Genomic DNA, 16,213 nt, shown 5'->3' with positions numbered 1-16,213 from the left:
CAAAGGGACAGGGAATATTGTACAGAAGTCACCCCCTGAAAAAATTAAAACCCCTACTCCCATTGATACGATTACAGCACCCATTTTATCTTCAGACTGACATTTTATTATACATCATTATTATTTTTATCATTAAGAGTATCATTATTACTGATTTTTAATCTAGCAAGCAGTTTCCTCTCAGACAAATGCCTCGAAACTGTCATCAATAATTGTTAGCTGTTACATGCAGCCACACGATGTAATGCAGTATGACATAAAACATGTCACAATGCCATCGATAAAGCAACATGCAGCCGACATCAGCCTCGTCATCGAATCATCACCGAGGATCTTATCAGGAAAATTCATTAAGACCCTGGAAAGATAACAGAAATGGCTTCAACTGAAAACAATTTTTAAACTTAAATTACACATATTGCACTTTTTTTTTGCAGGTAGTACTTGTAGTAGTTGGAAAGTAGGATACCAATCGCAATCAGTTGAGGCTTCCAGTTGTGGGTTTTTTTAATATGGGGCCAAATTCATGGCCCTGTAATACAATGGCTTTGCACTTATCGTACTGCTAATTTTTAGAATTGATTAAATTTGATCACTATGTTCAATAATATATCATACAGATAAACTCTTATTGATCACAAAGCTTTGTGTTACAAGCCAATAATCAAATTTAGATATTTGAGATGAGTTAACTTACCCCACACTTTCGTGTCTTCCTCTTGGCCTCCATTAAAATAATAGCTGGACTTCTTCACCTATACAAAGGACAAGACACAAAACATGAAAGATAAATTAATTCACAAATAATCATAAAATCGTTTGATTTTAATCAAGTCAACTCCAGCACAATTTTGAAAGAAAAATCGAACGATCATTATGTTGGAAATTTCATCAAAATCAAATGTGAAATAAAAAGTTAAGACATTTAAAAGTTTTGCTTACTTTTCACAATATGCCTTACACAGTGATATGCCAAAGCACGAGACAATGTCACACACTCAGTTTCTTTTTGTATTCTATTATAAACTTTCTTGGGATTTGAAAACAAATAATTTTTGAATTCAGTAGCTTTATATCAGTGAAAACGGTTGCAAGTATTGCACAGAATAGATCTTGGCCCCCATACATTGATGTAATTGGTCACTACGAAGGAAAATTAATGCAACATGTTATACAATGTATCATTTTTTAGATTCTTTTTCTCATTATAAAGATATGATGATCATTTTATAATTATAAATGAAAATATTGTTCTATTATCAATGTTTGCACCCATAATCATTATTATTATTGATTATAATCTAGAAATGTTTCCTCTCAGACAAATGCCTCGAAACTGTCATCAATAATTGTTAGCTATTACATGTAGCCACACGATGTAATGCAGTATGACATAAAACATGTCACAATGCCATCGATAAAGCAACATGCAGCCGACATCAGCCTCGTCATCGAATCATCACAGAGGATCTAATCAGGAAAATTCATTTAGCTTGTTATCAGAAAGAAAACTGCTATTTTTGGGCATTCTGTGATCAGACCAGGGAAAGATAACAGAAATGGCTTCAACTAAAAGCAATTTTTTAACTTAATTTTTTTTTGCAGGTAGTACTTATGTAGTTGGAAAGTAGGATACCAATCGCAATCAGTTGAGGCTTCCAGTTGTGGGTTCTTTTAATATGGGGCCAACTTCATGGCCCTGTAATACAATGGCTTTGCAGTTATCGTACTGCTAATTTTTAGAATTGATTTAAATTGATCACTATGTTCAATATATCATACAGATTTATAACATAGCTTTGTGTTACAGGCCCTAAATCAAATTTAGATATTTACTTACTCCGCACTTTCGTGTCTTTTCCTCTCAGCCTCCATAAAATAATAGCTGGCCTTCTTCACCTATACAAGGAACAAGACACAAAACATGACAGATATATGAATTTACAAATAATCATAAAAAATTGTTTTATTTTAATCAAGTCAACTCCAGCGCAATGTTGAGTGAAAAATCAATCATTATGCTGGAAATTTCATCAAACTCAAATGTGAAATTGCTGTTATTAGTCACTACAAAGGACAATTAATGCAACATGCTATACAATGTAATCATTTTTTAGATTCTTTTTCTCTTTATAAAAGCATGATCAGTTTTATAATTATAAATGAAAATAATATTGTTCTATGCACCCATAATCATCATCATTATTACTGATTTTTAATCTAGCAAGCAGTTTCCTCTCAGACAAATGCCTCGAAACTGTCATCAATAATTGTTAGCTGTTACATGCAGCCACACGATGTAATGCAATATGACATAAAACATGTCACAATGCCATCGATAAAGCAACATGCAGCCGACATCAGCCTCGTCATCGAATCATCACAGAGGATCTAATCGGGAAAATATTTAACCCTAACTAGGCCGGGCTTTTTTGGCTGTTCTGTGGCCGGGGGGGGGGGTTGATTCAACCCCCCCCCTGAGATCTCGGCCGCCAATCGCGCGAGCGCCGCAAAAATTTGCACGGCGGTAGTGTGCGATGTAATCTACAAGGCTGTATGGTAAAATTTTCCAAAATAATGAGATTTTATTTTATATGAATTAATTATGCTAATTTATGCATAAATCATACTTTTTGCTCTAATTCACTAAATAAAGCTCCTAGAATGTTAATTTTTGGTAAAAACATTCTTTGGAGCATTCTTAACAATGGCAATTGAAAAAAACTTCGGTTTGGAAATCAATTTCTTATGTATTTTATTGTTTTATGAATTTCTTATGTATTTCTTTGTTTTTCAACCTTTTGTTTTTCTTTGTTTTTTTCACCAGATTTATTGCACAACCTTTTTGAAGCATAATTATGCTAAAATCAATTGCTTTCAGCTCTTTAAAGTAAAAATAATCATATCTTTATGAATAAGATGAGAAAACTCAATTTGCATTGACTTTGTACACAAAATCACGTTTTGGAACAATTTTTGGTCTGACATGCACTTATAAAATGTTGCGTGATTTCGGAACCGCGTACCCGGGCGTCGTAAATTTGGTCCCAAAAGATGCGCGAGACTTAAAAGTATAAACTCTGCGAGTGGCGCGGTCAAAAAATTTCGCACGGAGGAATGATCGCAGAAAATGTTGAGGGGGGGGTTGATTCAACCCCCCCCCGGCCATTTTAGGGTTAAAGCCCTAAACCATAAAGGAAATTTTTAAGCTGATCAGACCACAAGGGTAACAAATTTAGCTTTGACTGGGAAATAAAACATTTTACAATTACGGCCTCACCCATCCCCCAAAAACACGAACATTGCAATGATGATCAACTTGAAATATGCCATTCATGTGTGGGCACACACACAAAATAATAATTTATATCTAATAATAATTTAAAGCTCAGCCTTGACAAACTTGTAACAGGATAATGTCAATATTAAAGGGCCCAGCCACTGACAAATCATGGGGAAATTGATTCAATACGAAATTTGCAAAAGGCCAATTGACTTGCATAATATAATCCGTCCGTCATGAGCGCCCGTCGGACTAATGCGATAAAAGTTCGTACAGCACGAATTTGACCGCACTCTTGATGGTTATTTACTTCGGATCATCGCAGTTCCAGTTTCCAATAATCCCAATTCCTAGACTCATAGCATGTCTCTTGATTGCTAAACCAAAATAAATAACCTCTGTGAAGTTACATGTTTCAAAAGTGAAAACACGCAGTTTATTTCTGGTTGGTTAGTCTACTAACTAATTGCTCTCCTATAGACCTCCCAGACATGCCGGCGTTTATAACATAACACCCCCAGGCATGCCGCCGAGTGAAAGACTTGAATCCCTTCTGTTCCGAGATTAGCCTTGATTTTCCCATGATTTGTCAATTAAAGGTCGCTTTAATATCATGTTGACATCATTAGTTTGTGCTACTCTGGACAAATTAATATAACTAAATGTTAAGAATTAAATTTGCAGGTTCTTTTCTCTATGTTGTCTTTTCTCTATGTTGTCAAATGCATTTGCATCAGTATGGGTGTTGAAGGATTGAGGAAGATAAGGTTTCAGCTCGAAGAGGATTTAGACAAACCTATGCCCATAATCATAATTCACAATCTAAAATGGTTGTCACTTATTGGCCACAGCATCTACATGTAGGTAGATTTAACTGATCTAATTCAGGTTTTATTAATCTTGGGTCAGGAACATCAGTTGACCAATCTAACCAAATATCAAGAGTTAGACAATCCAAAACTGTACTTACTTTCATACTTCTGTTTCTCTCAGCCTCCATAAAAGACAAGATAGCTAGCATTCCCATCCTGTATAAAAAAAAAGACAAATCATTATAAAGAACATGGTTATGTGATAACAAGATTGATTGTCTAAAACATCAATGTCAGTCTCACTGGCAAAAAGAGAAAATAAATGATTAAATGATAATAAATTACATGTAGGTGATAAATATTCATTTTTTGTACTTATAGAATCTTTTCAGTACATAAAAGGGCTATACCATGGTTACCCACGTTACATTTGGAGACACATTAACTCGTACTTGGAGCTGTAACTCCATTATTATTGATAGGAACTAAACATCTCTTTATCACAACAAAGTACGCAGTCTGACTCAACGTTCTCGCTACCACGCGTCACGGTTGGCGGGCGCCGCCAAGCCTGAAAATTTTCAGGGCAAATCCGCCAACCCTGAACTTCCCCGACAACCGTGGCCGACAACTGTAAAGCAGGCCTAGATCTACACAAAAACTTAATAATATAAAAAAAAATAATCTGCTTTTCAGATCCTAAAATAAACTTGTCGATTATTTCGTCAACGATTTCTTCCCGGGATTTCTTTGACTCACTCACTACTACTAGTGCGCTATATATACGATACGACCTCGACTCGAGGCCCAATCTCTTTTGTGGGAAGCGCGAAGATGTTTACCTCGCATTTGCGTATCGCATTGCTCACATTATTTACATCTTTAAAATGGTAGTAAATACGCTCAAAACAAGTGAGGGGAGAGGGGTATCGTGGGTTACTGGCTTGGGCAATGTAATTTAGATTATTACGAATTTCAGTTGATATTGTCACTTATTATGTCAAAAATAAAGTGTGTCAAAATTACTATCAAAATTCGATCGAAATATAGTTTCATCTCGTCCCAGGCCCCAGCCTTTATAGCTACATCTACATGAATTCATTGAATGCATTTCTGATGACACATGCCGTAGAGCGAATTGAGAAAAACTATTCAAAGATCACGTTAATAATGACAAAGCCAATGGAATTGATTGATATAATGTCCAACTCATTTACTTACATCAAAATGATTTATTCACATTTAAATTCCGATTTTACTCCATTATTTCCAAAGTCTTGATCTCTACGTCGATCTTTTGAAACTGTTGATTAATTTCGCGACGGCATGTTTACCAAGTTCTGTGCCACTGCATTCACGCTCGCAACGGTCAATACAAATCGCACATGGCATCAAAATACTTGATCCGGGGATCCGATAGTCTTCCAAAATTAGATAGGATCCAAAACTAATTTAATTTGATTTTTTTTCATATATTCATTGAATCTGTTATAATTTTCATAATTAATAATCTTTATTAATATTATTCACATATTTTATCATTACGACTCGTTTTTTTTAATGTGAGTTATACGTACAGTGTATTTTCATTTGTATTGTTCTTTATTACTCTTTGCCTGCCAATTAAATAATGAGCGCACCTGTCGCGGGCCTGAGAAATGTTTTTAGTCATCACAGTGAATGCTTTATGAATTTGTTGTACAATTGCTTAACTACGATTTAAAACAAAATATCATTTGAAATTAATTTGTGTAAGGGAAAAAAACTTAAGAGAATGGGGGGGGGGTGGCCGTGGGCAATGTAAATGAAAATGATGGGATGTTTGTGACTTTGTGGGGAGGGGATTTAGTTCGTAGCGAATGAAATTAATATTCATTTATGGATGTGTCTACTGTGATTGTGGCTGCATAATCTTTATGGCGATTGGAAAATCCACCTTGGGTCGGGAGAGATACGTGATTCAATAGATTTCGATAGAAGTACACATTCAACAAAGTGGAATTGGCAATTCATTCACATGCAGATATTCGTTTCAAGTACGAATTATTGAAGTTGATATGTGTGAACGTTTTAGAGGATATCGGATATGTATATCGTTTTTTCACGCCCACAATGAGTTGCTAGTATAATTTGAATATCGTTGGATGAATTTTTCAAGTTCACTTATGTCTTTATGTTTTATATCGGAATTGTGCTTTTAATATATGAGTTATATCTTGGCAACGTCGTTAGCCTATAATTATACTGCGAGTGGATGATATTTATGAAATGAGTTGGAATGTGAACGAGACGCCCCAAAGCCGATGGCACGTGATCTAATTAGTATTCACTTTCTGGGTTGAGCCAATCATTGTGCTTGAAAACGGGTTTCCCCGAATTCCCGCCCTTGGAATGTGTCCCACGTGTGTGACCTGTTAACCTGTTGTTTGAGTGCGAATCAGCTGATTTCGTGACCTCAAATACTCTTCATGGTGTTTACGCTGGATGGGGGCTATAAAATTAAGAAGATCTTTCTCTTTTATTCATTTTTAATAAACTGTTCGTGATTTTCAAACTACACCTATAGTGATAATTATTGTGATGCAATTTATTGAATCACGTACCTCGATCATCCCACTCATGGTGCAAGAAAATATTTTTTAAACTCACCAAAATATACATGTAAGAAAGATTATTCGGCCGTCATCATCGGTAGAAGTATAGACACGTCTATAAAAATGTATTCGCTTCGAATATTGACTTCTTCACCAATCCCACACACACGATCTCAACATCCCCTTGTCATTGTCCACGCCACGACCCCTCCCCTATCGCTCTCTCCCTTCGACCGTCCTACAACCCCACCCCTCTTCCTCTCTTTCACACACGCTGTATTTGTAGGCCTACAGAATGTATTATGTAAAAATAGAAATCTTATTTCCTGTCAATTAACCTATACTTTCAAAACATTTTAAATCGCAGTTAAGAAAAACAAATTCGTAATATTAGAGTATAATGAATGACTAAAAATATTTCTCACGCTCGTGATGAGCACAGCACATTCATTATTTTATAGGTGAGTAACGAACAATACAAAGGAACACAGCAATAATTGACAGTGATAAAAGAATCTCGATTGGAAATTATTAGTATAAACATCATCAACAGAAGTCTTATGAGAGTTATAGTTTCAGTGAGTATCGAATAAACCAAACAAAAAACCATGCAAATTATATAAGTTGGGGACCCCGTCTCATGAATACCGATGCCCATTATTTGGAAGCCTCGGAAGAAAACTTCAGAGGCTTCCAAATAATACATCGGTCACATTTGCTCTACGGCGAGTCGAAAACAGCCGTTTTATTCATTTTTATTCAAACCACGGTAACCACCTATATTCAGCTGGTACAAAAAAAGTTAAAACGGCTGTTTTCGACTCGCCGTACGGCCGCCGTAGAACAAATGTGACCGAGGTATAAAGTCGGAACAATCTTTGGATTTGTAAGGGCGTGACGCAGCGCAAGCTCAAAGGGCTACGCATGCGGTCCGTAGATGCAGTCGGTCATTGACATAAGAAACAACACGCATTCACAAAATTAATCGCACTTTCTAAGGATGTAGCGATATCGATCTGAACATTGGAAAGTTTGGAGTTAATCTATCGATGTAAATAGTCTATAAACTGTAAGTATAAAATGAGATTTACTTCAATTTTTAAGTTATCAGTAATTGCCTTTCTGCTTCAATCGCAATTCGCGCAACCGTTACGGCTGTGTGGCCGGAGAAGCATTAAATAGACATAAAATGTGGTGCATTTAGCAGCAATCTAAGCTCGTCGATATTGATATTTTCGATAGCTACCGCGCTTTGCGCGGGAGGGGGGACACCCCCCTCCCGAACCCTCCCCCCGTGCGTGCTTCGCACGCACCGAGGCCGCTGCGCGGCTTGCGTCGCTTCGCGCCGCCAAGCGTCAGAGTGAACCTGGCGAGAACGTTGGTCTGACTATCCTTTGTATAAAAACAAAACTTGGGAAATTTTATTATGCTCCTGGCAAATCTTGAAATGTGTCGGTTACTCATGTTACATGATTTAGACATGCATAAAATGAAAAGTCGACATAAGTGAAAAGTGTCCTCATTAAGGGCTTTTAGGAAAGTTGATTATATCCATTTCAAAGAAGTATATTAGGGAGACAAACATTGTATATAATTAAAAAAATTAAGAACACATGGTTTTTACTAGGGGTGCAGATAAAGTGGTTACTCACGTTATATTTTGTCCATGTATGGTCAACAACATAAATGTCACTAAAAATTCAATAATGTGTGTAAGATTCATGTTTCTGTTTCTGTAATAATATGAGTAGGATTTCAGACACCAGTTTATGTTTAAAGGTAACATTCTGAATAAGTTTCCTCCTCTTTTACTTATTGGTCAGTATATTGGTAATGTATTCACTTAACTGTATGAGATCTGGCTTGGGCTGTGTGAATAAAAAAATGTAAAATGCATTCTATTTCTTGCCTCAAGCCCTCAACATCAATTAAAGAACCAGCAATAAGTATAAGGCAAACACAATTAAATTGTACAGTTAAGATGGGCTATATATTGAATTTGAATTTTTAAGCTCATGTCCACCAACCTATGGAATTGCCCAAAACCATTTGATTACTCAATTTTAAACTTATCTTACTAACAATTATGTTTTATACTTTTGAATGAGTGTTTATTGTTCCTATGGACCAGGAAATACCCTTGACTTGCATGTATTATTCATTGTCAAAATCTGTTCAATCTTTGGCAAATAAAGTGAATAGTGCATTGAAGTCTATGGGCTGAATGCACACACAAAGTGAAACATTTGTTAAAATCTCTTTTACCATGGATCTAGTAGGATCCATCCTCTTACGAACAGGTGAAATGGATTGAATGCTTATAACTCTGATTGGCGTTTATCCAGACCAACAATGATTACTTCACTTTAGAATGACAAAATATTTTTCGATTTCAATTATTAAAAAGTTACTACTGCATGTAGGCCAAGATGGCACAAAAAAGGGGGAAAGATAGAAGAGTGAACATAAATTAGAAAGAATTTCCTCAGAAAATAACTTGAATCACTGGGGTTTCTTAGCACAAGGGTTTAGGTTGCACAACATAAAACACGTCCTACTACCCTATAATCACCACGGCTAAAGAAACCTTGTCAGTCATTACACAATTCATCACAGCGAAGTTCTTTCTCGTTTATACAGTGATCACTCTGAAGCAACTATTTGTACAATACTCGGAGCTTTAGATTGGTGTTGATATTTACATTTTACATTTTATTTACATTTTAAAAATTATTTTAAATTTACAATTCGTTATAAAGGGCCAATATGCCATGGAAAAAAGCTACCTGCTACTTTAAAATCATCTGCTACATTATCATCACTCATTCACTGAAAGTAAACATAGATTGAAACGAAATTTAATTTAAACTGTCCATTTATACTTGAAATACAATTGCAATCGCCTGTTTTAATGGGGGGGGGGGGGGAAGGTGATTTCATGTGCTATTTGTATCAAAAGTTTGTTGAATATAGTATGATAATGTATAGGGACAGTGATTTTCTGTTTCTAAAAATTGCCTTTTCCCTTTCAAAAAATCTTGAATTCTGTTTCAGCATGTCTGAAAATGGAAATTCCGTTTCCCCATAGACTTAGTATACATGAAAAAGTGACAATTCCGTTTACATAGAAAATCAATACGCAATGAGCAACGATGTCAAGATGCTCGCGCTGGTCAAAATTTATATCTGCCACTGTACTAACAACGCTTTAAAATGGATTTTAATCGAAGAGATTTGAGTACTAAAACTACTTAAAGAAAACATGAATACATCCTCACCTTTCACATTAGCATTATTTTATGGTTAAATGAAATTTTATCGCTGATTTGCCTGATTTGGGGACTTTTTGGACATTGTTTTGAGCAGTCGATGACTTTAGCCTATTCGCCATTTTGAATTTGATGATAACACCGCGATCATGTTTATGACCGAACGCAGAGGGCAGCAACACACGGCAGTGTATCTGCCTTTATGCGGACATGAGTGTAAATTAATTTTGATACGATCGAGTGATGTAGGGACTCGAGTGCAGTTACGATGTGTGGATTGGGGTAGTTGTAGCGAAGTGAAATCGTAATTTTTCCAGTTGATATTTGCAATTCGTTGAGGATTCAGGAGTAATTTTTGTTGCTATTCTGTGGATTTTGAGAAAAAATGTTTTCCATGATTTTCCGTTTGAAAAGCCACTTTCCGTTTCAAAAGGCCAATTCCGTGAATTCCGTCCGTTTTCCACGATCGCGGAAAAATTACTGTCCCTAAATGTAGTAACAGAGTCAGATTTGACATTTCAATGGCCTTTCCGACTCCCTACATCCAGGGTGACCAGATTTCAGAAAATGAAATACGGAAAATCGACAAAGATCAACAAAGAAGGCTACAGTGTTAGACTTGTGAAAAAATATAAAGAATCGGGATAGTGAACGAAATAATGGAGAAAGTAAATACTAAAGAGATGAGATGAATTGAAAAGAAAAAAAATGAAGGAAAAAAAAGAGAAAAGACCCTCGCGCATGCAATGTTTTGAAATCTACGTGTGAGTAACTCCATGGTGGCTCTAAATCACCAATTTTGAGACTGATAAGCATGGAAAAGTGAAACTTTGTGTAAAGAAACTAGTAAGAATATTAGGCCTAGTTTTAATTTTTTTAAAGATTGTGATGTTGCATGAATTTTATATTTTCCCCTTTGTCACTCGGAGTATCAGAGCGAGTTCATGGGCTTGATGTTTGGGTGGGTGGAGCGTAGTGTAGCGGTAGTGAAGTGGAGCCTGCACGAACATCGCTTGAGGTAGTTTAGCTCTAACGTTATGACTAATAGTAATTGACTATGTATTATTAATTTCGGACAAACCAACCAAGGAAGTGGGAGTTGCGCGACAGCCAAACTATTAGTAAATCACTGTTTTGTCCTTTTAAATTTCAGTAGGGAGGACAACGAGCATCCTGGAACCCGCGACACTGCCTGCGAGGAAGCCGCAGCTCGCAAATGGTCCCAATGTCAAAGTATCTTTGCCAATGTTGATGCAAAATGAAAACACAATAAATACAATAAAAAATCTTTTAAAAATATAAATCTTAACATCTTCAAGATAAAAACAACACTCATACTCACAAATACTATACTTGTCCCTACTATTATCGTTCGTTATCTAAAAACTGGCCGATGCCGAAGATTTCAGTGGATTTTGTACCCAATTCCTCCCGAGTTTTCTCTCTAAACGCACGGCGAGACCAATGCGGAAGTGACCGTGTTTTTCCACATTTTGATCATTAAATTGCTTGGGATTGGCAACTGGTAAGTCTATGAAAAATGTGGGCTAACTTCAGCGAAAGAACTTTTGATAGAGATTCTGACGTCAAAAGTACATAGGCCCCGCCCCCTCAATCCAGAAATAATGATGAAAAAACTAAAAAAAAATATGATCCCGTGCATTTTTTGAGCTGCACATTATATGGTCGTTAGAAAATCGTATTCTAGTGTTATTCCTGTTGGTTTCATGCCAATACCTATCAGGGTTTTGGATTCCCAAGCAAAAAACTAAAAATGACGTCATCCAGTGCTGTTGAATATTCACGTTTCCGACGATCTTTTCGATCACGTGGTTACGATTCCTCATGAATATTGATGAATCGGTAGCGTGGCGCGACGCTTGACTTTTACGTCTAGTCTAAAAAACAGTCCTTTTTTTGAAAATATTAAGAGAAATACAGTCGCTGCCATGTAAAGTGAGGAAAATCAATCGAATGAAAAAAAATAAAAGACTGGATATTAGTCTAAATTATTTATGAATGGAATTTTCCACAACTTGAATGGAAAGACCGCATGCGAGAGATCAAATGGCACATGTTCGACCCCAAGCCTGTCAAGAGACCCAGGGAATTCCCCTGATTGACGCAGAAATTCAAAGCTTGATCGATGGGCTTCAACATTCTATTTGAAGAAATAAAATTCAGAGAGGATGAGAGAGCGTGAGAGAGATAGGGGGGGGGAATATCTGGGATTAAATTGCTGATAATACAATGAAACTGTTATTTAAACTAAAAAGTTATTTTTATAATTTAGCTCTAAAAAAAAATAGATATAATTGTTATTTGTTTAGACCTGTTTTTATTACTTTTTCTACTTGCCTTTATCAAAGATTTTCCACTGTTGCTTTTACTCTGCTTGACTCATTTTTTTAATTTTATTTCCTATTTTTTTTTTTTTTTTTTGGGGGGGGGGGGTGTAAATAGTTACCTAGAGGTATGCAAATCTGGGCGTATCCTCTGTTATGAACTTGCACCAGCTCCACCACTCCACCTGGGCAGCTTCCTCGTTGGAGTAAAATAATAAATATATGTCTTCGTGGAGACAAAAACTGCTGCATTTGATATGATAAACAAAAGAATATGCCTTTAATGTCATAAAGACATTGATATCTTTGCAATACGCCACAGCAGGCATTGTTGCACGTGTTGCACTGCACCGTATCGTATTTGATTTGATGAATGAAATGAAAATAAGAACGGGTTTCATGACATGAACCAAAGGGCACAGAGTAACTTGAACTTGTAAATGGGGAAATTCCACTCAAACATAAAAGAGTATTCTAAGCATAAAACTGAAATAATTGATATGTTTGATACAGTGCTATATTGTTATGGATGTTTATGATTTAGAGGTAAAATTAATGTTTATGATATAGAGGTAAATTATGTTTGTTTCTACTGATACTTTTACCGATGTGTTCAAGTCACCCCCATTAATAAATTAACTTTCTAACTTTAATCGACAATGAAAACAAGTTTCATGAAAACAAGTTTCAGCTTGTCCTGCCTTTTTCACCATGGATCTTCACAGATACGCTCCTCTAAACCTCGTATTAAAAAAAAAATGCATTTATGGGACAATATTTACCACTTCTAAATTTTTTCTAAGTCTGGTAACAACATTTGCTCGTTGTAATAATATTCCATACCTAAAAGAAATATTTATGGACGTACATATTTTCGTGTTCTTCGGTAATTTCGAAAAAATAATCATAGAAATAGATTGGTACAGACAATGGCCGGGGTGCATCACAGGCACATGTGAGGTGTTTTTAGTTTAGGTGAGTACTATTATTACGTTTAAATATATATATATATATTTTTTTTTTTTTTTTTTTAATAAGGCCTATGTTTTTAATTACAGGAAATCACACACAATATTTACATAATTAGACATGATCGTAAACAAACAAACAAAAATAAAACAACATTTAAAAACGTAAATTATAATATATCTTGAAATTGGCAACGGCATGTCATGACTGTGCATTTATGCCTGGGAAGCTAGCTAGCTGCGGCCGGTCTAGTACCGTATACGCAGTGCATCAGTACCGGGTGCGCTGGGCATGGCAAGACCGTGACTACGTTCGGAGTTCTGACGGAGAAGAAAAGATGGAAATAACTTCCACCAAAAACATGATCTAGAAGTCGAATATGTCAAATGATCATCATTTATAGGTATGAAATATGAATCAACGTTTATTTTTAAAGAAAATCGTAAATTTCTATTTATGGGGAGAGTTTTACTTTTTAGAATGCATTTTTCGTAAATAACGTCTCGTGCACAAGCTACCACAGACTACGAGCCGGGCTGCAGCGGCAAATTTAAAATTGAATATTAATTTAAGGAGGTCGTTCGAAACTAGCTATTCATCGACCATTTTACGTGACAACTAGCTTCGGGGAAGTTAGGGGGCTGAATCGGTTATCTCTGTCCCTTTCTGGTCTCACAAAGGCCATAGTTTGACACTTAATATCTTCACTTTTTGGAAACCTTTGGAACTGGGAGTTGGTATGTTTGCTTTGATTTTGTTTTCTCTTTCATGTCATTGTAAATAAAAATGTGAAGACGTTCAAATAAAAATTTTAGGATTTCAATTTGTCCACCCTAAATTTTCAGTTTATTCTTTCCCCGTTTTGGTGCATTTCAGGCCAAAACGGAATAATTATCTTTATTTTGCTCCAGTTCTTTAGTTTAGTTAGGCCTAGGTTATTTTTATGAAATAAAGACAAAATTCAATGAGCCCCGTCGTTGGCGGGGAGATTTTGCATTGTTAACCCCCTAATGGCGGCTGCACGATTGTGAGTCGTCTGTGTTCGAGGAGAAATAAATTTGAAATATAAAACTCCTCGAAACAGACGGCTGCCAGCTGTCTAGGCAGGACCATGAGGCCCGGGGTAGCCAGAGCGACCGGCGGGATGGACCATAGCTGCTTTTCACACCACACGAACCGGCAAACGCAACGACACAATTTCGAGGTAAGCCAAAATCCAGTGCTCAAAAGCCTCAATGAATCACTCGACTTGAGTGGTTTGACTCATGCCTACGTGTATCCAATCAATAACTGAACAAATATAAAAAACTATAAGATTTACTAGATAACAAGTTGGGATAAAAAGAAGACGATTAATCAAATGTGAACAATTATTTTTTTTTATAGTTACCATCAGACTTCAAAGTCGTGTCGCCCACGTGCTTGCCTGCATCGAAAAAGAACGAGGAGCGATCGAGCAAGCCACGCATGCATATATGCATATATGCAGAGCGCAGATTGGCTCCTTACTTTCATCCGGGTTGACTGCTGATGGTAACGTTTTCCATATAAAATCATACGTTATGTACAGGCCCAATCGAGCTGAGAAAGGTTACCAATCTGTAAACTTTGGACAAATGAAATGGAGTAAACAAGCAGAGACCCGGGAAGGTTTAGTATGTAAGTTATTTCAATGAATGACGTTTATTTTAAAGGGAGGGGGGGGGGGGGAGATGGCATTAATTTTGATTAAACATGGACCAAGCTAGTGGTTTTCCTGTGATTAGGTTCGTGATTTCTCCCGGATTTCTAGTTCACTAATTTTAAAGAACTGCTACGAGAACGTGACCCCAGGCACTATGTGGAAGTGCATGCCATTGGCATTGCCATTGGCATTGCATGGGCCATGGCAATGGCCATATGCACTTGTTCACTGCAATCACCCTGCCTGTGGGGAATCTACAGGTTGGACTAGTCTATCTATGGCATGCCAATGCTATACAGAGCACACACTTTAAAAAATGATTAAAATATCACTTTTGTGACCAAAATTACTAATTTCTGTACAGTTGCAATTTATTTTTCATTAGTAACTTGGGAATAATTTTTGTATTCACTATCTCTTTTTATCTCTATTTTTAATTAAGAAAAAAATAATTTAAAGAATCAAATTTACTTAAGCCAAGGGCCAAGTTATATATGACGAATATGTGTAATGGAAACTGTCAGTGTAAAAAAATCAAGCATTTGTCCCAAAGAAAAAGAGAAAATAAGCCAAACATTGCCATCCTTATTTTGCCACACATGGAGATATAACTGAGAACAAGGTTATATCATAACCTTGTTCATTGAATGAGTGGCCATATGGGCCATGACTTTGCTGAGGCCGAAGACGAAGCGTCAGACTCAGTTTCTGTCCCATCTCCCCAGTGCTTCCACTCTTAAAGTTCACAGAATCCAGGGAATTCCGGGAAGTTTTTGCTATATCAGGAGCATTCCAGGAAGTGAGAAATTTCATGAAGTTTTCTGGAATTCTGTAACAGTTAAGTTATTTCCGGGAATATTTTCTGAAAATTAGACGTAACGTTAACTTGTCTAGGCCCCTGCTGTCAAAATCTATCTTATCACAAAATTGGATCTTTTGACTTAAGTTTGTAGTTCAACTAAGACTAAGTAACACATCAAAAATTTTCCTCGCTCCCTTTGCTCACTCACAACTTTTAATAAATTTTGCCCGATTCGTCATATTTCGCCCTCTGAAAAGTTTTGGCTCATTACGACACTACCACGTACTGGGCCCTTTATTTCATCTTTTTTGTTGTAGATATAGTCAGGGGCGGAAATCTCTCCCAAAAGGTAGGGGGGACACGGGCGGATCCAGCCTTCGCCAATAGGGGGGGGCAGAAATTTGTTTCAGCCATATTTTCCCCGATCGGCAGCTCGAAGATGATTTGTGTTTGTT

At 36.5% G+C, this 16,213-nt stretch overlaps 1 protein-coding gene across 5 annotated transcripts in view; it reads right to left on the bottom strand.

The window, feature by feature from the left end:
• LOC129269983 (uncharacterized) overlaps positions 1-14,746 on the bottom strand; it is a 30,204-nt gene extending 15,458 nt beyond the window's left edge. For 2 of the 5 annotated variants that reach the window (XR_010294858.1, XM_064105549.1), the window contains exons 1-4: positions 14,663-14,746; positions 12,426-12,549; positions 4,254-4,311; positions 698-755 (exon numbers count right to left, since the gene is read on the bottom strand). Coding sequence is in view for 3 of the 5 variants with exons in the window: in XM_064105549.1 (XP_063961619.1) it covers positions 698-755; positions 4,254-4,310 (115 nt within the window). In the remaining 2 variants the exon portion in view is untranslated. Of the gene's footprint in view, positions 1-697; positions 756-1,840; positions 1,900-4,253; positions 4,312-12,425; positions 13,046-14,662 lie in introns of those variants that run through there. The other 3 variants (XR_010294857.1, XM_064105551.1, XM_064105550.1) reach the window with 3 other exon arrangements.
• Positions 14,747-16,213: the final 1,467 nt, after the last annotated feature.

Source organism: Lytechinus pictus, chromosome 10 (assembly GCF_037042905.1).
Source record: "Lytechinus pictus isolate F3 Inbred chromosome 10, Lp3.0, whole genome shotgun sequence".
NCBI lineage: Eukaryota > Metazoa > Echinodermata > Echinoidea > Temnopleuroida > Toxopneustidae > Lytechinus > Lytechinus pictus.
Note: the sequence above shows the minus strand (reverse complement) of the source record. Positions and strands in the feature narration are given on the sequence as shown.